The 27,815-nt window shown below is 50.6% G+C and overlaps 1 protein-coding gene across 5 annotated transcripts in view; it reads right to left on the bottom strand.

Moving 5' to 3' along the window:
* unc80 (unc-80 homolog (C. elegans)) overlaps nucleotides 1-27,815 on the bottom strand; it is a 599,468-nt gene that overhangs the window by 269,454 nt on the left and 302,199 nt on the right. For all 5 annotated transcript variants that reach the window (XM_072480367.1, XM_072480341.1, XM_072480351.1 and 2 more), the window contains 2 exons: nucleotides 20,837-21,037; nucleotides 13,609-13,716 (listed from right to left, as the gene is read on the bottom strand). In XM_072480367.1, the coding sequence (XP_072336468.1) occupies nucleotides 13,609-13,716; nucleotides 20,837-21,037 (309 nt within the window). The remainder of the gene's footprint in view (nucleotides 1-13,608; nucleotides 13,717-20,836; nucleotides 21,038-27,815) is intronic.

Raw genomic sequence — 27,815 nt, 5'->3', positions numbered from 1 at the left:
ATTAGCACACCATTCCTGACCAGGATTGTCCAGCACACCCTTACAGGCCCTGAAGATTCAGACTCTGTATGCAAGCTGCGCGAAGAACGATGCATACTGTGGAGTTTGAGGAATCCCAACTCGTCAAACAAAATTCTTCCCCTCTGCTTACAAAATCTGCCCCAGTCAAGGTCAGGGCAAAAAATACATAACAGCAAGTTTAAGTTACTTAGCCACATTTGATAAAATTGTGAAGCATATAAATACAATATCAAAAATATTGCAATATACTATGTGCAATACTTAACACAATCACAAAGTAAAAGATGTACATAAATATTAAACAATGTGACAGAATGGACAACATTTTAACTGATGGACTCTCTAACAACGGGGAAGTGTGGCAGTGGATCAGAAACCCGAAAGTTAACATAGTGGGCTTTGCCATGTCTTTTTAACTCACCTCGACAGCCATCATCCGATTCCAACCCCTGCCTCAGCTGATCTACCTCTGCAACCCTCCTGCATTTTTTTGTTATCTCAGGACTTGACTTTTCTAATATTCTTCTGGCCACCTCTCATTTTTCCATCCCACTTCTGCTTATCTAAAACTTTGCTGCCTATATCTTTGCTCATGCTAAATCTCATTCACTTATCACCTCGGTGCTTGTTCCTACATTGGCTCAGGGTCAAACTTTGTTTAAATTTAAAATGCCCATCCTTGATTTCAAATGCCCCATGTCTAGGTTTCTCCAGTCCTATAAATCTTCAAACTCTCAGTGCTCCTCCAATTCTGTGAACCTCCCATTTTAATTGCTTGACCATTCAAAGTCATACTTTCGGTGGTCTTCACTCTAAGCTCTGAAGTTTTTCCCTAAACTTCTCCGTCTCTCTAGCTCTCGCTCCTTCTTTAAGATGCTCTTCAAAACTTATGACTTTGACCAACCTTTGTCCTGATATCATTTTCCATGGCTTGGTGTCAAAATGTTTTTATTGACAATGTTCTTGTTAAGCTGCAACACTGGCATTTGCCCGACAATGTTCAAAATCTCCCAGGTATGTCCTGTACTCAAGAAACAGGACAAATCCAACCTGGGCAATTACCACCCCATCAGTCTATTCTCTTTCACCAGTAATCTGACGGAAGGTAATCAACAGTGCTATCAAGTGGCATTTACTCAGCAATAACCTGCTCACAGATGCACAGTTTGGGTTCCGCAAGGGTCACTCAGCTCCTGACTTCATTACAGCCTTGGTTCAAACATGGACAAAAGAGCTGAACTCCAGAGGTGAGGTGGAAGTGATTGCCCTTGACATAAAGGCAGCATTTGACCAAGCATGCCATGGAGCCCTAGTTAAACTGGAGACAGTGGAAATCAGGGGGAAACCTCCGCTGTTTGAGGTCATACTTGGCACAAAGGAAGATGGTTGTGGTGGTTGGAGGTCAATCATCTCAGTTACAGAAAATCACCACAGGAGTTTCTCAGTGGAGTGTCCTAGGCCCAACTATGTCCAGCTGCTTCACCAATGACCTTCCTTCCATCGTAAGGTCAGAAGTGGGGATGTTCGCTGATGATTACATAATGTTCAGCATCATTCGCGACTACTCAGATACTGAAGCAGTCCGTGTCCAAATATCCAGGCTTGGGCTGACAAGTGACAAATAACATTTGTGTGACAAAAGTGCCAGGTAATGATCATCTCCATCACGAGAATTTCTCACTATCACCTCTTTATATTTAATGGAATTACTATTGCTGAATCCCCCACAATCGCAGATGGTGGGTCGGGTCTGCGCACGGCCGGCGCCATGTTGTACAGAGCGACCGCTGCAGGTCGTCAGCCACGCGCATACTCTGTCAGGGGCCCGACCATTCTCTGGCCTTTTTCGGCGCATGAGCCAGGAGTTTCACCCGATGCCACTGCTGGTCCCTCACCGGTCCGGAATCAGTGAAGGGTCGGCGTCGATTTTTTCATCGTAAACCTCCTGCAAATTCTCCATTCGAGCCAGCTCGTAGCCGCTGAAACGGAGAATCCAGCCCAAGAATTCTTGGGCGTCATTCTCCGACCCCCCGCCGGGTCGGAGAATGGCCGTTGGCCGCCGTGAATCCCGCCCCCGCCCCCGCCGAAGTCTCCGGTACCGGAGATTGGGCGGGGGCGGGAATCAGGCCGCGCCGGTTGGCGGGACCCCCGTTCAATTCTCCGGCCCGGATGGGCCGAAGTCCCGCCCAGAAATTGCCTGTCCCGCCGGCGTAAATCAAACCTGGTATTTACCGGCGGTACCAGGCGGCGTGGGCGGGCTCCTGGGGGGGGGGGGCGCGGGGCGATCTGACCCCGGGGGTGCCCCCACGGTGGGCTGGCCCGCGATCGGGGCCCACCGATCCGCGGGCGGGCCTGTGCCGTGGGGGCACTCTTTCCCTTCCGCCTCCGCTACGGCCTCCACCATGGCGGAGGCGGAAGAGACTCTCCACACTGCGCATGCGCGGGAAACTGACAGCGGCCGCTGACGCTCCCGCGCATGCGCCGGGAAACTGACAGCGGCCGCTGACGCTCCCGCGCATGCGCCGCATTTCCGCGCCAGCTGGCGAGGCAACAAACGCCATTTCCGCCAGCTGGCGGGGCGGAAATCCCTCCGGCGTCGGCCTAGCCCCTCAATGTTGGGGCTAGGCCGCCAAAGATGCGGAGCATTCAGCACCTTTGGGCCGGCGCGATGCCCGTCTGATTGGCGCCGTCTTTGGCGCCAGTCGGCGGACATCCCGCCGTTGGGGGAGAATTTCGCCCCTTGACTGCAAACAGCAGACGTTAGATGAATTGTAATTTAAAATCTGAGAGTGATAGATTTTTATTACCTAAAAGAATTACTGGTATCTAAGTACAAAGAAAGGAATATGGACAAAAGCAACTTACTGCGGATGCTGGAATCTGAAACAAAAACAGAAATTGTTGGAAAATCTCAGCAGGTCTGACAGAATCTGTGGAGATAGAACAGAGCTAATGTTTCGAGTTTGGATGACTCTTCGTCAGAGCTAGAGAGATCTGGAAATAGGGTGAGACTTATACTGTTGTGGGAGGGGAGGGGGTCAAAGAGTCATAAAATCATACTGCACAGAAAAGGCACTTTGGCCCATCGCGTCTGCCCCGGTCAAAAACAACCACCAGCCTTTGTAATCCCATTTTCCAGCCCTTAGCCCATTGCCTCGAAGGCACCTCTTTCTTTACAAAATCCCGGGCCTACATGTACCTAAAACTGTTCCCCCTGGGCAACTCACATTCTTCCTCGAGCTCCTTCAGCCTTGCAAATCTAACCCCTATAAACAGATTGCCAAATCTCTCAATCTCTGCCTGCCATCATCCCCAAAATCACGCATCTAGTTCCACCAGCATAAACCTATGTTTGTCACAGATTGGTGCCCACACTGAAGCACAGACAGTCACCCTGCAGCTGTGAAGCAAATGTGCTAACCGTTGTGCTACTGTGCACTCGCCCTTGACGTTCCCCCATGAGCCTGCCTTCCAAAACCCCGCCATCGAAACAAAAGAGACACTTCAAAGGGAAATTTTACTTCAGAAAATGAACAAACACACGCACAAACTACTCGCTCTCATCTCAGTCCATTGTCCCTAATGAACTCCTTCGCCAAAATAGTACTTACGCTTCTGGAAAGTCACCCACAGGCGGGCCGGGTACAGCACTCTGAACTTCACCCCCCTTCTTAAAGAGGACATGGTTAAACGCGGCCCTCCTCTTCGCCAGTTCTGCTCCCAGATCCTGGTACACCCGCAGCTCGTTCTCTTCCCAGGTGCACTGCCTCGTCTGCCTCGCCCATCTGCGGATCTTCTCCTTATTCAGAAAGCAGTGCAACCACACCACCATCACCCTTGGTGGCTCTCCCTCTTGCGGCCTCCTCATCAACGCCCTGTGTGCTAGGGGCCGGTCAAAGGCCCCCTCCCCCATCAACTACTTCAACATTTTTGGCCATGTACGTTCTGGCTTCCGCACCTTCGATGCCTTTGGGCATGCCCACGATCCTTAGGTTTTGTCTTCTGAAGTGATTCTCCAGATCCTCCACCTTCTTCTTCAGTCTCTTTTGGGTCTCCCGCATCACCGTTACCTCGATCACCAGCGAGACCAACTGCTCCCCAGATCTTGACCAGGTCTTCCAGGGCCTCCTTCCACTGCTGACTGAACTTTGTGTTCACAAACTCCACTAGCTGCTCCGTTGACCACTGGGCAGGCAGAACAGCCCCTTGTCCTCTGCCATCTTATCCTGTGGCACACCATGAAGGCACTCCTGTTCCAGCAGCTCTCTTTTCTTCTAATCCCACTCCTAGTTTGTGGATCCATCCGCCAGCCACATCAGAGGAGTAACACCTTCTACAGGCACTTCCGCACCTCATGCCATCAAATATTTCCTCTTTCGGGCGGGGAAAAGACTAAAAATTACCGCCTTGAGTGGGAGGCACCAAATGTGCGACTACTCACTCCATAGCCGCCACTGGAAGTCCCAAATGTACCAATTTTTACAGATAATCATAGAAAGCATCCTATCTGGCTGCATCACAGCCTGGTATGGCAACTGATTGTCTCAGGACCGTAAGAAACTATAGAGGGCCTTGAACACAGCCCAGTACATCACGCAAAACCACCTCCCATCTATTGACTCTGTCTACACCTCCCGCTGCCTTGGGAAAGCGGGCAGCGTAATTAAAGACCCCTTCCACCCGGGTTATTCTCTCTTCTAACCTCTTCCGTCGGGCAGGAGATACAAAAGTCTGAGAACGCGCACTAACAGGTTCAAAAACAGCTTCTTCCCCGCTGTTCGCAAACTCCTGAATGACTCTCTTATGGACTGAACTGATCTCTTCACACATCTTCTCTACTGAGTAGTACTACACTCTATATGCTTCACTTGATGTCTATGTCCATATATTTATGTGTGTCTTATGTTTTTTTTCATGTATAGAACTATCTGACACAGAACAGTACTGTTCACTGTACCTCAGTACACATGAGACTAAATCAAATCAAATTGCCCTCTGCTGCCTGCCACTCAGCCAATTTTGGATCCAATTTGCCAAATTTCCTTGGATCCCATCGGGATCATATTAGTCTTCAATGTGGGACCTTATCAAAAGTCCAAGTAGACTATGTCAAATGAATTTCCCTAATCTACGCACCTGGTCACTGCTTCAAAAAATTCAATCAAGTTGGTCAGACATGACAACTTGACAAATCCATGCTGACTGTTTATGATTAATCCATGACTCTTCAAATGCAAATTAATTCTGTCTCTCAGAATTACTTCCAATAGTTTCCCCACCACTGAGGTTACACTGACTGGCCTGTAGTTTCTTGGTTTATCCCTTCCTCCCTCCTTGAATAATGGTACCGCGTTGGTTATCCTCCAGTCCTCTGACACCTCTCCTGTGGCCAGAGAGGAATTGAAAACTTTTGCCAGTGCCTCTGCTATTTCCTCCCTTGCCTCACTCAGCAACCTGGGATACATTTTATTTGTCTACTTTTAAGCCTGCCAAACCACTCAGACTCTCCTCTCTGTCTATGATAATTTCTTTCATTTCATCACAGTCCTTCTTCCTGATTTTAATACCTACATCATCCCTTTCATTAGTGAACTCTGACACAAAGTATTCATTTAGAACCTGACCTACATCCTTCGGCTCCACACATAAATTACCACTGTGGTCCTTAATAGGCGCGACTCTTCCCCTAGTTATCCTTTTACCCTTAATGTACTTGTAAAACAACTGAGGATTTTCCATTATTTTACCTGCCAATATCCTATCACGTCCCCTTTTTGCTTTCCTAATTTCCTTTTTAAATTCCCTTCTGCACATTCAATACGCCTCAAGGGCTTTTGCTGTTTTGAATCCTTGATATCTGCCTTAAGCCTCCCTTTTTCTCCTTATCTAATGCTGTATATCCCTCAAAATCCAGGGTTCACTGGATTTGTTGGTCCCACCTTTTTTCTTGATTGGAACATGTTGGACCCGTACTCTCCCTATTTCCTTCTTGAATGCACCCCATTGTTATATCACAGATTTACCTGAAAGTGTCCTCTCCCAGTCCACTCTGGCCAAATCGTATCTGATCTTATTAAAATTGGCTTTGCCCCAGTTTAGAACTTTGATCTCAGGCCCATTGTTGTCCTTTTCCACAACAATCTTGAATGTAATATAGAGTTATGATCACTGTCTACAAAATGCTCCCCAATGATAGTTCAACCACTTGCCCAGCTTTGTTGCCACAAATTATGTCCAGGACTGCCCCCTCTTTTGTAGGTCCTTCTACGTAGTGGCTACAAAGGTTCTCCTGGATGCATTTATGAATTCTGCTCCCTCTAAACCTTTCACACTATGGCTACTTCAGTTAACATTGAACAAAGTTGAAATCGGCCCCACCACAAACCTATTATATTTACACTTCTCTGAAATTTGCCTACATCTCTTCTCTTCTATATCTGTCAGACTGTTAGGGGGCCTATAGAATACTCCCAGCAATGTGATTTCTCCTAGTGATTTTTAGGTTCTACCCATATAGCTTCAGTTAAAGAGCCTTCTACGATGGCGTCCCTCCTTACTGATGTAATTGATTCCCTGACCAAAATTGCGGCACCCCCTCCTCTTTTACCTCCTCACCTAATTCACCTGAAGCTCCTGTATCCTGGAATGTTGAGCTGCCAATCCTGCCCCTCTCTCAACCATGTCTCAGTGACAGCATTGACATAATACCCCCATGTTCAATTTGTGCCCTCAATTCATCATTAAAATAATCACCATTCAATCTTGCCAAGCTTTCTTGTGACTTAACTGGTCTAGACAATCTATGCTTTCCTGGCTCTCTTGAAATCTCCTCTGATCTTGGCTGTGCATCTCTCCCTGATGAACCTCAGGATCGCAGGCCTCTGCCAAGTTTGTTTAAACCATTCCCAACAACACTAGCAAACCTCTCTGCAAGGACACTAGTCCCATTTCTGTTCAGGTGCAAACTTTCCACCTTGTACAGGTCCCACTATCCTGAAAAATGGCCCCAGTGAGGGTGGAGTCCCAGTGAATGGTAGAGAAGTGAGATAGAGGGCTGGCAATAGGTGGAGTCTAGGGAGAGATTGACAAAGAATGTCATGGATGAAAAGACAAAGGAATCGTAAATGATTGTAATCATGGCTAAGAAGGGTTCTGATAGTGGCACCTTAAGAGATCAGAATGAGTCAGTGGCAGAACAAAGGTGAGCAGTGTGTCAAAGGACAACCTGAAACAGGGAACAGATGGTCCTGGTGGGGTGGGGGTAGGAAGATGGTGGTAGAGGAAAAACAAAAGAAAAATTAGTGACAAAGAATTCTATGGGCACGATTCTCCGCTCCCGCACCGGTTTGGAGAATCGCCTGGGTCGCCAGATTTTCCCGCGCCGCCGGTCCGACGCCCTCCCGCGATTCACGGAAACGGCCAGATCAGCACAATCGCGTTTTGCGCGGCACGGTCCAGTGAATCGCCCGCCACAGCCAAAATGGCGATTCACCGGTACCCCCGCGATTCTCAGTGCCGGATGGGCCGAGCGGGCTGCCCAAAACGGCGGGTTCCCCCCGGCGCCGTCCACACCTGGTCGCTGCCGGCGGGAACAGCGCGGGATCGCTGGGGGGGGGGAGGCGGCCTGCGGGGGTGGGGGGATCCTGCACTGGGGGGGGGCCTCAAATGGGGTCTGGCCCGCGATCGGTGCCCACCGATCGTCGGGTCGGCCTCTCTGAAGGAGGACCTCCTTTCTTCCGCAGCCCCGCAAGATCCGTCAGACATCTTTTTGCGGGGCGGACTCGGAGAGGACGGCAACCACGCATGCGCAGGTTGGCGCCGGCCAACCCGCGCATGCGCGGGTGATGCCAGTTATGCGGCGCCGGCCGCGTCATGTATGCGGCGCCGCCTTTATGCGGCGCCAAGGCCTGGCACGCGTAAATGACACAGCGCCGCTCCTAGCCCATTATCGGGCCCTGAATCGGTCGGGATAGGGGCCGTTTCGCGCCATAGTGAACCTCAACGGCGTTCACGACAGCGCGAACACTCTGTCTCCATTTCAGAGAATCCCGCCCTCTATGAGTTTCTTGCACTTAATATTGGAACGGAGGCAGAGGAGAGGCATTTAAGAGGAATGGAATATAATGGAAAAAATAGCCAGGAGTTATCTTTGCATTTTAGGATGATCCTGGATTTGTGAGCTATTTTGATATGTGAGAGTCGGGCCCGATGGTGCGATATATGGTGCACCAAGATCTGGCAGTGGATGGCTGGATCACATGTCCACATATCCTTTCAAATCTGCATGCCTTAGACTTAAGGGAGGCAGAGATGAGAGTTATACTAGGAGGAACAGCCATGGTAAAAGGGAGCAATCATTTTATTGAGGTCACGTGTATCAAATGTAAGACTGAGTGTGTGGTTAGGCAGATCAATAGAAGCAGAAATAGGACTTCCGGTGGTGGCTATGGAGGAGTAAGTCGCACATTTGGTGGCTCCCGCTCTGGTCGGACTTTTGGACCTTAACCCCGGACTTTTTTCCGGTTTTGAATGGCAAATTTAAAGGCTGAGGCAATTGGGCACTGTTTCCTCGCGTTGTTGTATGGAGAAAAGGACCAGATGTGCACGAAAGGGCGGAAACAAGAAGTCAATAACGAGCTGTGTTGAAGCTGCAACGGGAGACAGTATGGCCGAGGACCGGACCCCTGGGGTGGCAGCACAGCGACTAACAGACCCAGTGATGCAGGCCATTCAGGCTGGCTTTGCCAGGCAGAAGCGGGAATGCTTGGACCCGATCAAAGAATCAATTGCTAGAGAGCAGACTGGATGCCCAGGACCGGGCGATTCAGAAGGTGGAGAAGGCGCTGCTTGAACAAGAGGAGCATCAAACAGCTGGGGAGCTGGAGGTGGGAATGCTTCGGGAACAGCAGAAAAGACTCCTGGAGAAGGTGGAGGACCTTGAGAACCGGTCCCGCCGGCAGAACCTAAGAATTGTCGGGCTCCCGGAGGGAGCTGAGGGAGGATGCTGGGGCATACGTGGTGGATATGTTCGAAAAGCACTGGGGGAGGGGGCATTCCCCTGACCGTTGGAGGTGGACAGGGCATACCGGGTGCTTGCTAGAAAGCCGCGGGCGGGGGACCCTCTGAGGGCAATGGTGGTGAGATTCCACAGGTTCCTGGACAAGGAATGCATTCTTCGGTGGCCAAGCGCACGCGGAGTTGCAAGTGGGATAACAGCATCCTGCGGGTGTACCAGGACCGGAGTGTGGAGGTGGCGAGGAAGAGGGCAGGATTTAACCAAGTCAAGGCTATTTTCTTTAAGAAGCAGGTGAAGTTCGGTCTGCTGTATCCGGCATGTCTTTGGGTCACGCATGAGGACCAACATCACTATTTTGAGTCACCTGATGAGGCACTGGGCTTTGCGAAAAGAAAAGGACTGGTGGGAGTTTGAGAACATTCGGACTCAGAGACAACTTGTTGGCCTATATTGGGCCCCTTTTTTTTCCTTCTGTTTTTCTGTGGTTTTTGTTTTTGTTTTCTCCCCCTTGGTTTTTGGTGGGTTTTGTTTTCCTGTTGTTAAATTGGCTATGCCTTCTCGTATTGTTTTGTGTCTGGTTTTTTTAGAGCTCAGCTTGGGGGGAAAAAGAGGGGGGAAGAAAAGTTGATTTTTCATTTTTTGGGTTTTTTTCTCGGTAGATGTTGGCAATGGCCCTTTTGTGTTTTATCTTGTGTGTTTTTATTGATGTACACTTTTGTGGGATGGAGACGTGCCTGTCTGAGTTTCGGTGGGTGGGGCTTTTGTTTTTGTGTTTTCTTGTTGTTGGGTGTTTGTTTGGGGATTGTTGGATGAGGGCATTTGTTTACATGGGTGGAGGGCAAGAGAATAATAAGTGGGAGACTTCTTGGCGCCGGGGGCCACCAAACTAGTTGGGTGAGCTAGCTCACGGCAGCACAGTGGGGGGGGGGGGTGTATATGCTTAGTTCATTAGATGGGTTGGGTTTTAGAGTAGTGTTGCTGGGGGGAGGGGAAGAGGGGGGGGATGGGTTCTGCTGACGTGGGAGGGACTTCGATGGAAGGTCACTGAGGGGGTCTGGGGTGGGTTCTGCCATGGGGCAGGCTAGAGGAGGCATGGCGCAAGGGCTGGAGGCAGGCCCAAGAAAGGGGATGGCTGACCAGCGGGTGGGGGGGGGGGCACTTTGCCCCCCCCCAATTAGGCTGGTCACCTGGAATGTCCAAGGGCTAAATGGGCCGGTAAAGAGGGCACGTGTGTTTCCACACCTGAGGGGACTGAAGGCAGACGTAGTAATGTTGCAGGAGACACACCGTAAAGTAGTGGATCAGGTCAGGTTGAGGAAAGGCTGGATTAGTCAGCTTTTCCACTCGGGGCTGGATTCAAAGACAAGAGGGGCTGCGATTCTGATTAACAAGCGGGTGGCATTTGAGGTGGGGAGAATAGTCTCGGATGTAGGAGGTCGATATATCATGGTTAGTGGCAAGCTGCAGGGGATGAAGGTAGTGCTGGTCAATGTATATGCGCCAAATGCCAAATTGGGATGATGGGGGTTTTATGAAGAGGGTGCTCAGGAAGATTCCGGACCTGGATTCGCAGAGGCTGATTATGGGAGCGGATTTTAATACGGTTATTGATCCAGGCCTGGACCGGTCATGCTGGAGAACGGACAAGGTGCCAGCAATGGCAAAGGAGCTGAAAGGGTTCATGGAGCAGACGGTGGGGCAGAGGGGGGGGGGGGGGGGGGGGGGGGGGGGGGGTGTCCATGGAGATTTAGGCAGCCGAGAACCAAGGAATTTTCTTCTTACTCCCACGTACACAAGGTGTATTCCCGGATAGATTTCTTTGTTGTGGGCAGGGCCCTGTTGGCGGGGGTGGTGGACACGGATTATTCGGCGATTGCGATCTTGGACCATGCTCCGCACTGGCTGGACCTGCAGGTCAGCATGGATAGCAAGCAGCGCCCGCAATGGAGGTTGGATGTAGGGCTATTGATGGACAAAGCGGTGTGCGAGAGGCTGAGGAAGTGCATGCTGAACTACCTGCAGGTAAATGACAGGGGGAGGTCTCAGCAGCGGTGGTCTGGGAAGCGCTGAAGGCAGAGATGAGAGGAGAGCTGATCTCGATCCGGGCTCACAGGGACAGGACGGATGGGGCAGAAACGGACCGACTGGTAAAAGAGATTCTACGAGTGGATAGGAGGTATGCGGAGGCTAGAGCGGCAGGGCTTCTAAGGGAACGCTGGAGGCTACAGGTAGAATTTGGATTGTTAACCACCGGGAGGGCAGTGGAACAGCTGGAAAGGTGAAGCGGGTGATTTATGAGCACGGGGAGAAGGCCAGCAAGATGCTTGCACAGCAGCTCAGAAAGAGGGAGGCAGCTAGAGAAATAGGGAAAGTTATTGACGGGGATGGGAACTTAGTTGGGGACTCGGCAGGGGTGAGCAAGGCCTTTCGGGACTTTTATAGCAGCTTGTACAGGTCTGAACCCCCTGAGGGGCGGAGGGGATGAGGCACTCTTTGGATGGGCTGACTTTGCCAAAGGTAGATGGGGAGCTGGTAGAAGGGCTGGGGGCCCCGATTGGGCTGGAGGAGTTAGTGGAGGGGCTGAAGGCCATGCAGTCGGGCAAGGCCCCGGGACCGGACGGGTACACAGCCGAGTTCTATAAAAAGTTATTTGGAATATTGGGGCCGGTGCTGATGAAGGTCTTTAACGAGGCCAAGGAAAGAGGGGATCTGCCCCAGAAGATGTCACAGGCCATGATCTCGCTCATTCTGAAAAGGGACAAGGACCCGGAGCTGTGTGGGTCTTACAGGCTGATTTCCTTGCTGAACGTAGATGCCAAATGTCTGGCCAGAATTCTGTTCTCCAGGATTGAGGACTGTGTACCAGACGTTATAGTGGAGGATCAGACTGGATTCGTTAAGGGCATGCAGCTGGTGGCCAATGTAAGAAGGCTGCTAAACGTGATCATGATGCCCCCGGAAGGTAGGAAAATTGAGGTGTTGGTCGCGATGGATGCGGAAAAAGCCTTTGATCGGGTCGAGTGGGATTACGTATGGGAGGTGCTGGAGTGATTCGGGTTTGGAAGCGGCTTTGTTGACTGGGTTAGGTAGCTGTACCGGGCTCCGGTTGTTAGTGTACAGACAAACAGGACGACTTCGGACTATTTCAGGCTGCACCGGGGGACGAGACAGGGATGCCCCCTCTCCCCCCTGCTGTTTGCGATAGAGCCACTGGAAATTGCTCTGAGGACCTCAAGGGGCTGGAAGGAGTTGGTCCCGGGGGGGGTGGAGCACACAGTCTCGCTGTATGCGGATGACCTACTGCTGTATGTCTCAGACCCAATGGAGGGGATGGAAGAAATTATGGGAATTTTAGGGGAATTCAGCCGGTTTTCGGGTTATAAGCTCAATATGGGGAAGAGCGAGATGTTTGTGGTCCAGGCGCGAGGTCAGAGAGGCGACTGGGGGAACTGCCGTTCAGAGTGGTAGTGGACAGTTTCAGGTACCTGGGTATCCAAGTGGCGAGGGATTGGGACAGGCTACATAAATTGAACTTGGTCCGGTTGGTGGATCAGATGAAGGAGGATTTCAGTGACCTTCCATCGAAGTCCCTCCCGTTGTCTCTGGCAGGTAGAGTGCAGTAGGTAAAAATGACGGTCCTCCCGAGATTCCTATTCATCTTCCAATGCCTCCCCATTTGCTTTAGTATTATTTTAGCAAAAGACAGAAAGCGTAATAGATAACGGCAAGAAGAACAATCCCAAGGTTTGTTTAATGTAATCTTGGCTAGCAGAAGCTGTTTTTGTTCTCGACGTTGTTTATTTCATGGTAAAAATTTATGTTCTTAAATTTGTAAGGTAGGGTGCTTGGAGTGGTCTCCAACCATTACAACCCCTCCACGATCGTGTCCAAATAAATTATCTGAAACGAAGCTCGAAGCCTCTGACTATTTTATTTCCATGACAGTATATTAAGTCATAAGGAAGCTGTCGTTAACGAAGGTTAATTTATGTACATATTTACAAGTACATGCTTACCACAGCATTTCACCCCCATTGTACACCTCGCTGGGCAGATAGGTCTCGCCAGGCCCCGAGTTGGGTTTTCTTTTACTTCCTGCCTTAGCGAGCCCCAGGTAGTTGGCCTCCGTCCCCTACCTGGAGAGCTGGGGAGATTAATGGATGTTTTGTCGTGGACCTCGTGGGTCCTCAGTTAGACAGCAATACAAGAAAGTGATCAAAGATGTCCTTATTTGTGATCAATAGATCAAGAGTAATGAGATTGCACAAGATCGAGGGGATGGCCCTGAATTGGGGTTGTTCTGGGGGTGGGAAGTTGTAGAGTTGGAAGAGGTAACAGAAATACGGAGGAGTGAATCTAGACCATGGAGAACAGAAGTGAGAATTATAAATTTAATGTGCTAGAACAGTACAGTGCATGGTTACTGCTACGGATATTTTCTGAGTGGGAAAAATGGACTAGTTTTTGTACCTTCAATGACTAATCACTAATAAATGAGAATTATAACATTTTTACATCGGCTTTTAGCTGCAGAGTAAAAACAAAAGCAGCAAATAACTTTATAACTGTACCTGAGTTCTAATGTATTTCAACATTCCGGAATCCTTTTTTCCTTCCAAACTTGTAACAGGTATTCTTTTTTTCAAGGAAGGTGTACGTAGGCATGACTTTTCAGAACACTGGAGAGGAAAAGCTAATTAATAAATATTTAATTTAACTTGAAAATTAATAATTTAAGCTGATAGCCCAGAATGCCGGATTTTGGTATTGCTCAAACATGAGTGATAATTGTTAACAATCCATTAATGGATTGATTTTCCGCCAACAAATACAAAAACAGCAACATTTTATATATGTATAACTTTATACTCACTTATTGACACAAGTAGGCTTCAATGAAGTAACTATGAAAAGCCCCTAGTCGCCACATTCCGGTGCCTGTTCGGGGAGGCCTGTACGGGAATTGAACCCGTGCTGCTGGCCTTATTCTGCATTACAAGCCAGCTGTTTAGCCCACTGTGCTAAAGCAGCCCCTGGTTGTTACTCAATAGGAAAGAGGGGCCAAGGTGCATTTATTGAACAACCAATGTCCTTCAGCTTCGACTTGGTCCACTTTCTCATCCTGCTCTGAATTTCCAAGCAGCGGCAGTCACTGTGCAGCATCAGGGAGGCTAACTGTTCCCTGGATCTCATGATGAGGACATAGCCACCTCAGAGGCAATGGGAATCCAGGATAGAAGCTGATTTGGCATCCAGAAGGGTCAAAAGATGCAGCAAGGACATGAGGCTTTAGGGTGTGTGCCCACTTACTACTGGAGGCTGCTGGGAATGAAAACACCTCAAAGTAACGCATGACACTAATGGAAAGGGACTGCACAGGAGGGAAAAGCAAAGTGTAAAAATACAGGAACATTTAGGAAATCCCATCATTAGGAGGACAAAGCAGCAATTCTATAACTGCTGTTGTGAGTCCCATATAGTGTGTTGCCTTCAACACTCATCATAGAGATGGTGCAGGATATTCTGCAGGGGGATGGGGCCGAGCCAGAAGTACACTTCCTTACCAATGACATAGCGGGGGTATTGATATCTTATAGTCAAACTTTGAAATGAAATGGAGGAAGTTAAGAATAGGACCTCTAAGGTTTGGATTGATCTCTGGATTAATCCCAGTGCAATGAGTTAGCAGGGGTAAAATAGGACAATATTGAGGATAAATGTGCTATTTGAAACATGGTGTATGAGGGAAGGCTTAGGATTCTTGGGCCATTATGACCAGTTCTGGGGCAGGAGGTACCTATTCAGAAGGGACAGGTTGCACCACAGGGGGTCTAGGACCAATCAAATAGGAGAATTTTAGATTAAAGGGTAAGAAGCGGGAGGATTAAATTAGTAATGGGAGAAAGCGAGGAACAATTCGAAGTAGAACTTCAAAATTTGAAGAGGACTGACTTCAATGGGATCGGAAGAGATATAGCCCAGAGAAAATGGAACCAAGGATTGTCAGGAAAAACAGGAACAGAACAATGAAGCTCTAGGGAGGAGATGTTTCAGTACAGGTTAGGAACATTCTAACAATGGTAAAATGTAGGGGAAGTGAAACTAGGACTCTCTGGATGGCAAGGGTAAAAGAGAATATGATAAAACAAAAAAAGAGCAGCGTGTCATCTGAATTCTTTAACCGAGAACCAGGTCAATCAAAATACGTTGCAAGAGGAAGTGAAGACGAATAAGGCAGGCAAAGAGAGAATATGAGAATAGAATGGCAGTTGACATGAAAGGGGCCCAAAAATCTCACTAGCCACTTATTATTTATATGTTAGTAGAAGAGGTGGAGTGAACCCTATTATGGACAAAGAGGGCAACATATGCTTATGTCATGGACAAGTTGGCAGGCAAGTTGATGAATGTAGTCACGTATGTTTCTCGCTCTTCTTGACGGTGTTATCGGGTCACTCTTAATAATTGAAGTCCCCCACCAGAGTACATTCTGCACCCTTGCCAACCTCAGTGCTGCCTTCAAGTTGTATTCAAAATGGAGTAATGTCTCATCAGCTGAGGGGGTGGGGGGTCTGTGGTAATCAGCCCATGTTTGACCTAATGCCATGAGACTTCATGGGGTCCAGAGTCGATGGACTCCCTGCCAACTGTATACCACTGTGTCGGTGAAACAGGACATACCCAGGGACGGTGATCATGATGTCTTGGACCATTTCAGGCTATTGCTTGACTTGTCAGTGAGACAGCAATCCCATTTTCAATACTGGCCCCAGATGTTAGTAATAAGGAATTTGTAGGGTCGAAAGGGCTGAGTTTGCTGCTGTCAGTGCCTAGGTCAATGCCTATATAGCAGTTTGAAAGGCAGCTGAAGGCAAAGCCACCAATGCTTAAGTGAATGGAGATAAGAGATGCTCCCCTGAGGAACAGGAAGTCCCTGATGCATGGTGCTTGTAGAGCTAAAGCAGGGGACAGAGGAAAGGAGGGGTGAGGTGAGGCCATGGAAATAATGTAAACAGGAGGTCTGCAAGGGCAGAAGTAATGGGCCAGCTGATCGGATACAGAAAAGCTTTTGATGATTTTCAATTTATACAGTCTGGAAGATGAGAAGTCAGCCAGGAAAGCATTGAAATCATCTAATTTGTAGGTGGCAGGGGCATGAATGAAGATTTCCATGGCAGATTGGCTGAGCTAGAGATGGGCAGTGTTAGTGTCAAAATCAAAGCCAACAAGAGGATGATTTGCCTGCCATTACAAGAGTTAAGGGTCTTGAGAAAAGACGATTAAGTTAGTCTAAGGAGTAGGAGAGTGGTGTGGCAACAGGAATTAACACTGCATACAATACCTCAGAGTGCTGGGCTGTTTGAGTGACCTGTACATGATGAGCACATGAAGAGGAAGATTCTGCAGGACTTCAGGGAGACGATAGGGTAAGGGCACTTAGGTGACTTGTTCCTCTGGTGAACCAGCACAGACTTGACAGGCCAAATGTCCTTCTTCTGTGCCGAAAGCATTGTGATTCTGTAAGTGAAAATGGCTCACTGCTGAGCAGGGACGCATTGTGGAACAGGTGTGAGGCCAAGGTATCTTTTCAGAGTAACAGCTTGACCTGTCTGCCTAATGGGCTGCGAGATGTTGATCTGGTCACCGCAGTTATAGTAAGAAAATGATTGGAGGAGCTTAAGTGGACCATATAACTATGGTAATGTAATGACTGGGTGAAATTGAAAGAACATAATTGCATCTTGCTGTCATTTTTTAAATTTGCTCATGGGATGTGGACATTGCTGGCATGGCCAGCATTTATTATCCATCCATAATTTCCCTTGAGAAACTGATGGTGAGGCACCTTATTAAACCACTGTGGTCCATGTAGTTTAGATAAACCCACTGTGCTGTATGTATGGGAATTCCAGAATTTTGACCAAGTAACAGTGAAGGGACAACAATATATTTCTAAGTTAGGATGGTATATGACTTTGAGGAGAACTTACAGGTGGTAGCATTCCCACGGTCTGCTGTCTTTGTGTATCTAGATGGTAGATGTTGCATCTTTGGACGGCGTTTTCTTAATTTTTAATATAAATTTAGAGTACCCAATTATTTTTTTCCAATTAAGGAGCAATTTAGCGTGGCCAATCCACCCAATCTGCAGACACCTGAAACCCACACAGACACGGGGAGAATGTGCAAACTCCACACGGACAGTGACCCAGGGCCGGGATTCGAACCCGGGTCCTCAGCGCCATAGGCAGCAGTGCTAACCACTGTGCCACGTACTGCCTGTAAGGTGTTTTCACAGAAGCTTTGGTGAGTTGATCCCGTGCATTTTTGGAATGGTATACACTGCTGCCACCATGTATCAGAGGTGGAGGAAGTTAATATTTAAGTGGTGCTTGAGGGGGAGTCAGGGGTATCAATCAAGTCAGTTGCTTTGTCCTGAATGGCAAACATCTTGAGTATTGTTTGAGCTGCACTCAGGCACCAAGTGGGAAGTATTCCATCACACTCCTAACCTATGCCTGGTAGATGGAGGAGAGGTTTGGGAGAGTCAAGAGGCGAATTACTCACCACAGAATTCAAAGTCTCTGATCTATCCTTCTAGCCACAGTATTTGAGAGGAACATCCAGTTAATATTCTGGTCAATGATAACTCTTAGGATGTTGATGGTGGATAATGCCACTGAATGTCAAGAAGAGGTGGTTAAGCTTATTCTTGTTGGAGATGGTCATTGCCTCGCACTTTTGTGCCATGAATGTTACTTGCTACTTATCAGCCCAAACCCGAATGTTGTCCAGGTCTTGCATGCAGGCAGAACTACCTTTTTATCTGAGGATTTGCAAATGGAGCTGTGCATCATGCAGTCATCAGCCAACATCCCTTTATAATGGGGGAAGATCATTGATGAAGCAGTTGAAAGTGATTGGGTCAAGGATACTAATTCAGGTTCTTGATTCCACACTGTCAAATACTGCCTTGATGTCAAGAACAGACACTCTTATCTCGCCTCTAAAATGCAGCTGTTTTGTCCATGTTTAGGCTGTAGTGGGGTCTGGAGCTGAACTCGGCGTTGGTGAGCAATTTATTGGTGAGTGCTGCTTGACAGAATGGAATACTTCCCCCACAAAAGGTGTGGGTGCGAAGACAGATTCCATCATTTTGCTGATGATTGATTGAGAGTGAGCTGATGAGGTGGCAATTAGCCAGATCTTACGAGTTTTCTTTGTTTATGAACAGCATATGTCTCGGCAATTTTCCATTTTTCAGGTGGATGCTGGTGTTGTAGCTGTATTGGAATAATGACTAGTTCTGGAACACAAGTCATTAGGACTGCTGCCATGTGTTTTGGGGGCCAATAGCCTTTGCTGTATCCAGTGCCTTCAGCGTTTCTTGACACCACATGGAGTGTATCAAATTGGTTGAAGACTGACACCTGTGATGTTGGGGACTTCAAAAAAGGATGAGATGGATCATCCACGTGGAACCTCTGGCTGAAAATGGTTTCAAATGCTTCAGCCTTGGTTTTTGCACTGACTCCCATATTTTTGAGGACCAGAATATAATCACAACAGGATGAGACAGGACTGCAGAGCTTTCATCTGATGTGTTGGTCGTGGCATTGCTTAAAGAACAAAGAACAATACAGCACAGGAACAGGCCCGTCAGCCCTCCAGGCCTGCGCCGATCACGCATCCTATCTAGACCAACCGCCTGTATCCTTCTATGCTGTTCATGTGCCTATGCAGATAAGTCTTAAAGGTCGCTAACGTAGCTGCCTCAACCACCTCACTTGGCAGTGCATTCCAGGCCACCACTACCCTCTGTATAAAAAACTTCCCCCGCACATCTCCGCTGAACCTTTCCCCCCTCACCTATAACTTTGTCTATAATATGCCATTTCTGCTATTTACTATATATCTAGTCCTGTGTCATAACATCACCAGCTTGGTCCCTCATTTAAAGTCTACCTAGTACGAACTCCTGGCATACCTTTCGATACTACTCATTAAAGTAGGATTGGTATCCTCCCATTATGGTAATGTCAGAGTGAGGGATATGCCAGGCCATGTGATTACAGATTGGGTACAGTATTATTCTGCTAGTGCTGATGGCCCACAGTACATCAAGAATGCCCATCTTTGAGCACTGGATCCATTTTAAATCAATCTCACGTAGCATAGTTTTTTTTTGAGTTTCTTCACACCCACACCTTTTTACCCTTTGGGAAATAGTGGGGGAAGTGATGGAAGGATTCTCGAGCTGATTATCAGCCCATTGAACCACGTTATGAATGCTCCTGCCATGGTTAACAAATCCTGCCATTTGACTCAAACCAAAAGCTTCTGGTCCAGTGATAGGGGTGCTACCACTGTGCCTCAATGCTTCCATGTGGCACTGCTACACGGGATGATGGAAGGTGATTTAAATGTGAAGACATGACTTCGTCACCATTAGTACTGTAGTAGTCACTGATGCCAATACTGTCATGGACAAACACACCTACAAATGTAGTCTGGTGAAGACAAGGTCAGCTAGGTTTATCCCTCCTGTTGGTTCTCTCACCACCTGACACTGGCCCAGTCTGGACTCAGACAGCTTGGTCACGAGTGGTACTACCAAGCTGCTCTTGGTAACGGATATTGAAGTGCTCACCTCAAGTACATTCTCTGCCCTTGGTACGTCTTCCAAGTGGTGTTCAATATGGAGAAGAGTACTGATTTATCAATTGAGTTAGGAAAGTTAGAGGTAATCAGCAGGTAACCTTGGGCGAAATTCTCCGGAAACGGCGCGATGTCCGCCGACTGGCGCCCAAAACGGCGCAAATCAGTCGGGCATCACGCCGCCCCAAAGGTGCGGAATGCTCCGCATCTTTGGGGGCCGAGCCCCAACCTTAAGGGGCTAGGCCCGCGCCGGACGAATTTCCGCCCGCCAGCTGGCGGATAAGGCCATTGGTGCCCCGCCAGCTGGTGCGGAAATGACATCTCCGGGCAGCGCATGCGTGGGAGCGTTAGCGGCCGCTGACGGCATTCCCGCGCATGCGCAGTGGAGGGAGTCTCTTCCGCCTCCGCCATGGTGGAGACCGTGGCGAAGGCGGAAGGGAAAGAGTGCCCCCATGGCACAGGCCCGCCCGCGGATCGGTGGGCCCCGATCGCGGGCCAGGCCACCGTGGGGGCACCCCCCGGGGCCAGATCGCCCCGCGCCCCCCCAGGACCCCAGAGCCCGCCCGCGCCGCCTTGTAAGGTAGGTGGTTTAATCTACGCCGGCGGGACAGGCATCGCGCCGCGCCGGTTGGCGGGCCCCCCCCCCCCCGCGATTCTCTGACCCCCCTCGCCCCACATCCATGTTAGATTTAACACCAAATTTGAACTCATTCTTCAGAGCATTAATCTGTGCCAAAGGAATCAGTCCAGTATCATAAGCATTCTGCCAGTGTTTTGCACACAGAAATGTCACAAATACAGAACTGAGATGAGTGACTAGTCGATCTGTTTTTGCTGGGATTTTTAAGTAGAAATCTTGGCCAAGAACCAAGAGAATGCCATCCCTCTCTTCAAATACTGCTAAAGAACTTTTAATGCACAGATGAATCATCAGAACAAGAATACAAATGGCACCTCCAATAATGCAGCACTCCTTCAAAGTGAACACATGCTGAAAATTGAGACAAAATTAAGACAAGCATAATGCTCATTTTTGTGGTAGTTTTAAATGTCAGAAAGCACAACAAAAATAAGGAATTTAGGAGTAAGAACAATAAACAGGCAGAATGTTAGTTAATAGAGCTGAAGAGTTATAAATACCTCCTTTGATTTCTTGACCCTCAAGCCTACTTTACATGTAGTGTCATCTTCCCGGACAGAATCCACAGTGTCTCCGTAGAGGAGTTTTATTGCCCGCACAAGGCGAGCACAAGATCGGCTGTGATGTTGGTAGCAATGAGGGTGGCAGTAATCAACATGACAGCAGATGAAACTTTGCTGGCTGCACAACAAAATCATAACCTGAAGAAAAGGATTCTAACATTAGGAGAAAATATAGAAAAATAGCGTCTTTTGATTAGCAACCAGATGGAAAAGATGGCAACACATCATTGAATCATAGAATGATGCAGCACAGAAGGAGGCTGGGCAGGAATTCACCCACTGTTGGGATTCTCTGTTCCCACCAGTGAATCCAGCCCTATGTGGCTGTGCTGGCTTCTTCAAACTGCAATCCAGTTAACCCCACTCCTCAGCTCTTACCCCATTTCCCTGCAGTTTGTACACCTTCCAGTATTTAACCGACTCACTTTTGAAAGTTACTATTGACCCGGAGGTGGCAGCCGTTCGTCGACTTTCTTGGAGTTCTTAAAATGTCAGCAGAAGCAGAAATTCAAGGGGGGGGGGGGGGGCTAGACTATTGCTTTATTGATGGGGGGGGTGAAGAATGTGATGGGGATGGAAATGTTCATTGTATCATTTTTATGTTGCTGTTATTGTTATTATTATTTTAAAAACTACCAATACTCTAATTTTAAAAAAAATTTTTAAATGAAAATTACTATTGAATCTGTTTCAGAAAATGCTGGAAATACTTCACAGCTGTGGAGAGAGAATTAGAGTTAATGTTTCAGGTTGATGGTCTTTCATGCCAGGCCAGCTGACAGTTTCCGCATTTTCTGTTTTTATTTCAGATCTTCAGCATTCACGGTATTTGGTACTTTTATTGAAGTTGTTCCCACCACCACACCAGATATTGTGCTAATTTTCTCCACATGTCATCTCTGCTTCTTTTACCATTCACCTTAAATCTGTGCCCTCTGGTGATTGACCTTTCAGGCATTGACAATCCTTTCTCTTTCTTAAAAATTTCATTAACACCCTTCATGATTGTAGTACTCTCAGTAACGACACAAGAGTGTAGAATGGTAAATTAAGGCTTTAATAAGCAGAGAACTAGTCAGTGACCAAGACATGTGCTTACTGAGTGCCACCTACAGGGCGTCACCTTATATACGGCTCCCTGGTGGGCGGAGGCGGAGGAGGAGTCCCCCAGGGTTCCAAACCTGGTCTTAAAGGGGCATCACCTACATGGTGTTAAGGGTACAGTAACCATTCATCACAATGATTTTAACTTCATGTATCACATTTACTCTTCACCATTTCCATTCTAGTTTATCCAGTCTATTCTTGTAACTACAATTTCTTAACTCTGCAATCATTCCAGCAAATCACCTCACCATGGCCTTCACATGTTGGGTCCAGAACTGACAAGGCAGCTGGGGAAAGTAAAAGAAACTCAAAAAGAAAAAGGAGGCATTTGTCAGGGCTAGAAGGCTGGGAACAGTCGAAGCCTGTGTGGAATATAAGGAAAGTAGGAAGGAACTTAAGCAAGGAGTCAGGAGGGCTAGAAGAGGTCACGAAAAGTCATTGACAAATAGGGTTAAGGAAAATCCCAAGGCTTTTTACACATACATAAAAAGCAAGACGGTAGCCAGGGAAAGGGTTGGCCCACTGAAGGATAGGCAAGGGAATCTATGTGTGGAGCCAGAGGAAATGGGCGAGGTACTAAATGAATACTTTGCATCAGTATTCACCAAAGAGAAGGAATTGGTGGATGTTGAGTCTGGAGAAGGGTGTGTAGAAAGTCTGGGTCACATTGAGATCCAAAAAGACGAGGTGCTGGGCGTCTTGAAAAATATTAAGGTAGATAAGACCTCAGGGCCGGATGGGATCTACCCCAGAATACTGAAGGAGGCTGGAGAGGAAATTGCTGAGGCCTTGACAGAAATCTTTGGATCCTCACTGTCTTCAGGGGATGTCCTGGAGGACTGGAGAATAGCCAATGTTGTTCCTCTGTTTAAGAAGGGTAGCAAGGATAATCCCGGGAACTACAGGCCGGTGAGCCTTACTTCAGTGGTAGGGAAATTACTGGAGAGAATTCTTTGAGACAGGATCTACTCCCATTTGGAAGCAAATGGACGTATTAGTGAGAGGCGGCATGGTTTTGTGAAGGGGAGGTTGTGTCTCACTAACTTGATAGAGTTTTTCGAAAAGGTCACAAAGATGATTGATGCAGGTAGGACAGTGGATGTTGTCTATATGGACTTCAGTAAGGCCTTTGACAAGGTCCCTCATGGTAGACTGGTACAAAAGGTGAAGTCACACGGGATCAGGGGTGAGCTGGCAAGGTGGATACAGAACTGGCTAGGTCATAGAAGGCAGAGAGTAGCAATGGAAGGATGCTTTTCTAATTGGAGCGCTGTGACCAGTGGTGGTCCACACGGATCAGTGCTGGGACCTTTGCTCTTTGTAGTATATATAAATGATTTGGAGGAAAATGTAACTGGTCTGATTAGTAAGTTTGCAGATGACACAAAGTTAGGTAGAATTGCGGATAGCGATGAGGACTGTCAGAGGATACAGCAGGATTTAAATCGTTTGGAGACTTGGGCGGAGAGATGGCAGATGGAGTTTAATCCGGACAAATGTGAGGTAATGCATTTTGGAAGGTCTAATGCAGGTAGGGAATATACAGTGAATGGTAGAACCCTCAAGAGTATTAAAGTCAGAGAGATATAGATGTACAGGTCCACAGGTCACTGAAAGGGGCAACATAGGTGGAGAAGGTAGTCAAGAAGGCATGCTTGCTGTCATTGGCCGGGGCATTGAGTATAAGAATTGGCAAGTCATGTTGCAGCTGTATAGAACCTTAGTTGGGCCACACTTGGAGTATAGTGTTCAATTCTAGTCGCGACACTACCAGAAGGATGCGGAGGCTTTAGGGAGGGTGCAGAAGAGATTTACCAGAATGTTGCCTGGTATGGAGGGCATTAGCTATGAGGAGTGGTTGAATAAACTAGGTTTGTTCTCACTGGAACGACGGGGGTTGAGGGGCGACCTGATAGAGGTCTACAAAATTATGAGGGGCATAGACAGAGTGGATAGTCAGAGGCTTTTCCCCAGGGTAGAGGGGTCAATTACTAGGGAGCATAGGTTTAAGGTGCGAGGGGCAAGGTTTAGAGGAGTTGTACGAGGCAAGTTGTCACAGAGGATAGTGGGTGCCTGGAATTCGCTGCCGGAGGAGGTAGTGGAAGCAGGGACGATAGTGACATTTAAGGGGCATCTTGACAAATACATGAATAGGATTGGAATAGGGGGATACGGACTCAGGAAGTGTAGAAGATTTTAGTTTAGACGGTCAGCATGGTCGGCACAGGCTTGGAGGGCAGAAGGGCCTGTTCCTGTGCTGTACATTTCTTTGTTCTTTGTTCTCATGTTTTATATAAGTATTGGACCATTCCCTGACTTTTGCATTCTAGTTCTCTATTTATATAGTCCAGGAACCTATGTGCTTTGTTAACCTGTCCTGCCACCTCCAAATATTTTGCACAAACACCCCCAGGACTTTCAGCTCTTCCACCCATCCCCCTCCTTTAAAACTGTATCATGTAGTTTGTATTGTCTCACCTTGTGCTTGCTACCAAAATGTATTGCCTCCCACCTTTCTGCGTTTAATTTCATTTGCTATGTGTCCATTCATTCCATTAGCCTATCGGGATCCTCTTGAAATCCATTGCTACCTTCCCCTGGCACGTTTCATGTAATCTTCAATTTTTGAAATTGGGAGCCAAATAGTGTCATTAATAATCCAAAACAGCAGTGATCCCATTATTGAATGTTCTAGAACTCCACTTGGTGCCTCCATCCTATGTTTTCTGCTTCTTACATTTTTTTATCGCTGCTGCCACTGACTATCTTAACCCATGGGTCTCGTGATAGAATCCATAGAATCCCTACAGTGGGATGCCTACACGACTTAGTCTGCACCGACACACTGAGAGAGCACCCCACCTAGGCCCAGCCACAGCCCTATCCCCGTAATCCTGTAATCCCACCTAATCCGCACATCTTTAGACACAGAGAGGATTTTTTTTTTTAGCATGGCCAATCCTCCACACCTACACATCTTTGGACTATGGGAGGAAACCGGAGCACCCGGACGAAACCCACACAGACACGGGGAGAACATGCAAACTCCACACCGACAGTCACCCAACGCTGAAATCAAACCCGGGTCACTGGTGCTGTGAGGCAGCAGTGATAACCACTGTGCCACCATGCCGCAGTATCTGGTCTGAACACTGAAAAATATTTTCCCACTTCTGGGGCATCATTCTCCGACCCCACAGCGGGTCGGAGAATGGCCGTTGGCCGCCGTGAATCCTGCCACCGCCGGTTGCCAAAGTCTCCGAAGGGAGAAAAATCGGCGGGGCGTTAATTGCGCCGCTGACGTCGGAGAATGGCACGGGTCTGCGCAAGGCAGCCGATTTTCGGCCTGCCGATATTCTCCCTTCCGGATGGGCCGAAGTCCCGTCGACGTGATGACCGTTCACGTCGACGTAAATGAAACCTCCTTTTCATCGGCGTGAACCTGTGCTCTAGGTTCACGCCGACCAGCGTGGAGGTGAGTGACGGCCTGGGGGGTTGGCCGCTGGCAAGGCGATGGAGTGGCCACAGTCTGAATGTGTGAGGAGAGGTGTGTCTCGGGTTGTGTGTGTGTGTGTGCGGCTGGGGGGGGAGGGGGTGGTTAGAGTGGGATGGGCTCCGGGGGAGTGCCGGGAGGGGGGTCCGTGCCGGGGAGGGGGATGGGAGGGTCCGTGCCGGGGAGGAGGATTGGGGGGGTGCCCGTGCCGGGGAGGAGGTTGGGGTCCGTGCCGGGGAGGAGGATGGGGGGGGGGTGCTCGTGCCGGGGAGGAGGTTGGGGTCCGTGCCGGGGAGGGGGATGGGGGGTCCGTGCCGGGTAGGGGGATGGGGGGTCTGTGCCGGGGAGGGGGATGGGGGGTCCGTGCCGGGGAAGGGGTGGGGGGTCCATGCCAGGGAGGGGGATGGGGGGGTCCGTGCCGGGCAGGGGGATGGGGGGGTCCGGCCGGGGAGGGGGATGGGGGGTCCGTGCCGGGGAGGGGGATGGGGGGTCCGTGCCGGGGAGGGGGATGGGGGGGTCCGTGCCGGGGAGGAGGAAGGGGGGGGGGTCCGTGCCGGGGAGGAGATTGGGGTCCGTGCCGGGGAGGGGGATGGGGGGGGTCCGTGCCGGGGAGGGGGACGGGGGGTCCGTGCCGGGGAGGGGGATGGGGGGGTCCGTGCCGGGGAGGGGGATGGGGGGGGTCCGTGCCGGGGAGGGGGATGGGGGAGTCCGTGCCGGGGAGGAGGATGGGGGGGGGGGGGGGTCCGTGCCGGGGAGGGGGGTGGGGGGGGGGGTCCGTGCCGGGGAGGAGGTTGGGGTCCGTGCCGGGGAGGGGGATGGGGGGTCCGTGCCGGGGAGGGGGATGGGGGGTCCGTGCCGGGGAGGGGGATGGGGGGGTCCGTGCCGTGGAGGGGGATCTGTGCCGGGGAGGGACATGGGGAGGGGGATGCGGGGACGTGCCGGGGAGGGGGATGGGGGGGGGCCGTGCCGGGGAGGGGGATGGGGGGGTCCGTGCCTGGGAGGGGGATGGGGATCCGTGCCGGGGAGGGGGATGGGGGGTCCGTGCCGGGGAGGGGGATGGGGGGGGGTCCGTGCCGGGGAGGGGGATGGGGGGTCCGTGCCGGGGAGGGGGATGGGGGGTCCGTGCCGGGGAGGGGGAGGGGGGGTCCGTGCCGGGGAGGGGGATGGGGGGTCCGTGCCGGGGAGGGGCGTGGGGGGGGTCCGTGCCGGGGAGGGGGATGGGGGAGTCCGTGCCGGGGAGGAGGATGGGGGGGTGTGTCCGTTCCGGGGAGGAGGTTGGGGTCCGTGCCGGGGAGGGGGGTGGGGGGGGGATCCGTGCCGGGGAGGAGGTTGGGGTCCGTGCCGGGGAGGGGGATGGGGGGGTCCGTGCCGGGGAGGGGGATGGGGGTTCCGTGCCGGGGAGGGGGATGGGGGGGGTCCATGCCGGGGAGGGGGATCCATGCCGGGGAGGGGGATGGGGGGGTCCGTGCCGGGGAGGAGGATGGGGGGGGGGGGGGGTCCGTGCCAGGGAGGAGGTTGGGGTCCGTGCCGGGGAGGGGAATGGGGGGTCCGTGCCTGGGAGGGGGATGGGGGGGTCCATGCCGGGTAGGAGGATGGGGGGGGGGGTCCGTGCCGGGGAGGAGGTTGGGGTCCGTGCCGGGGAGGGGGATGGGGGGTCCATGCCAGGGAGGGGGATGGAGGGGTCCGTGCCGGTCTCGGGTTGTGTGTGTGTGTGTGCGGCTGGGGGGGGAGGGGGTGGTTAGAGTGGGATGGGCTCCGGGGGAGTGCCGGGAGGGGGGTCCGTGCCGGGGAGGGGGATGGGAGGGTCCGTGCCGGGGAGGAGGATTGCGTGGGTGCCCGTGCCGGGGAGGAGGTTGGGGTCCGTGCCGGGGAGGAGGATGGGGGGGGGGTGCTCGTGCCGGGGAGGAGGTTGGGGTCCGTGCCGGGGAGGGGGATGGGGGGTCCGTGCCGGGTAGGGGGATGGGGGGTCTGTGCCGGGGAGGGGGATGGGGGGTCCGTGCCGGGGAAGGGGTGGGGGGTCCATGCCAGGGAGGGGGATGGGGGGGTCCGTGCCGGGCAGGGGGATGGGGGGGTCCGGCCGGGGAGGGGGATGGGGGGTCCGTGCCGGGGAGGGGGATGGGGGGTCCGTGCCGGGGAGGGGGATGGGGGGGTCCGTGCCGGGAAGGAGGAAGGGGGGGGGGTCCGTGCCGGGGAGGAGATTGGGGTCCGTGCCGGGGAGGGGGATGGGGGGGGTCCGTGCCGGGGAGGGGGACGGGGGGTCCGTGCCGGGGAGGGGGATGGGGGGGTCCGTGCCGGGGAGGGGGATGGGGGGGTCCG

This window comes from Scyliorhinus torazame, chromosome 2 (genome assembly GCF_047496885.1).
Source record: "Scyliorhinus torazame isolate Kashiwa2021f chromosome 2, sScyTor2.1, whole genome shotgun sequence".
Lineage (NCBI taxonomy): Eukaryota > Metazoa > Chordata > Chondrichthyes > Carcharhiniformes > Scyliorhinidae > Scyliorhinus > Scyliorhinus torazame.
The sequence above is the reverse complement of the archived record's forward strand: the minus strand, read 5'-3'. Positions and strand labels throughout refer to the sequence as shown.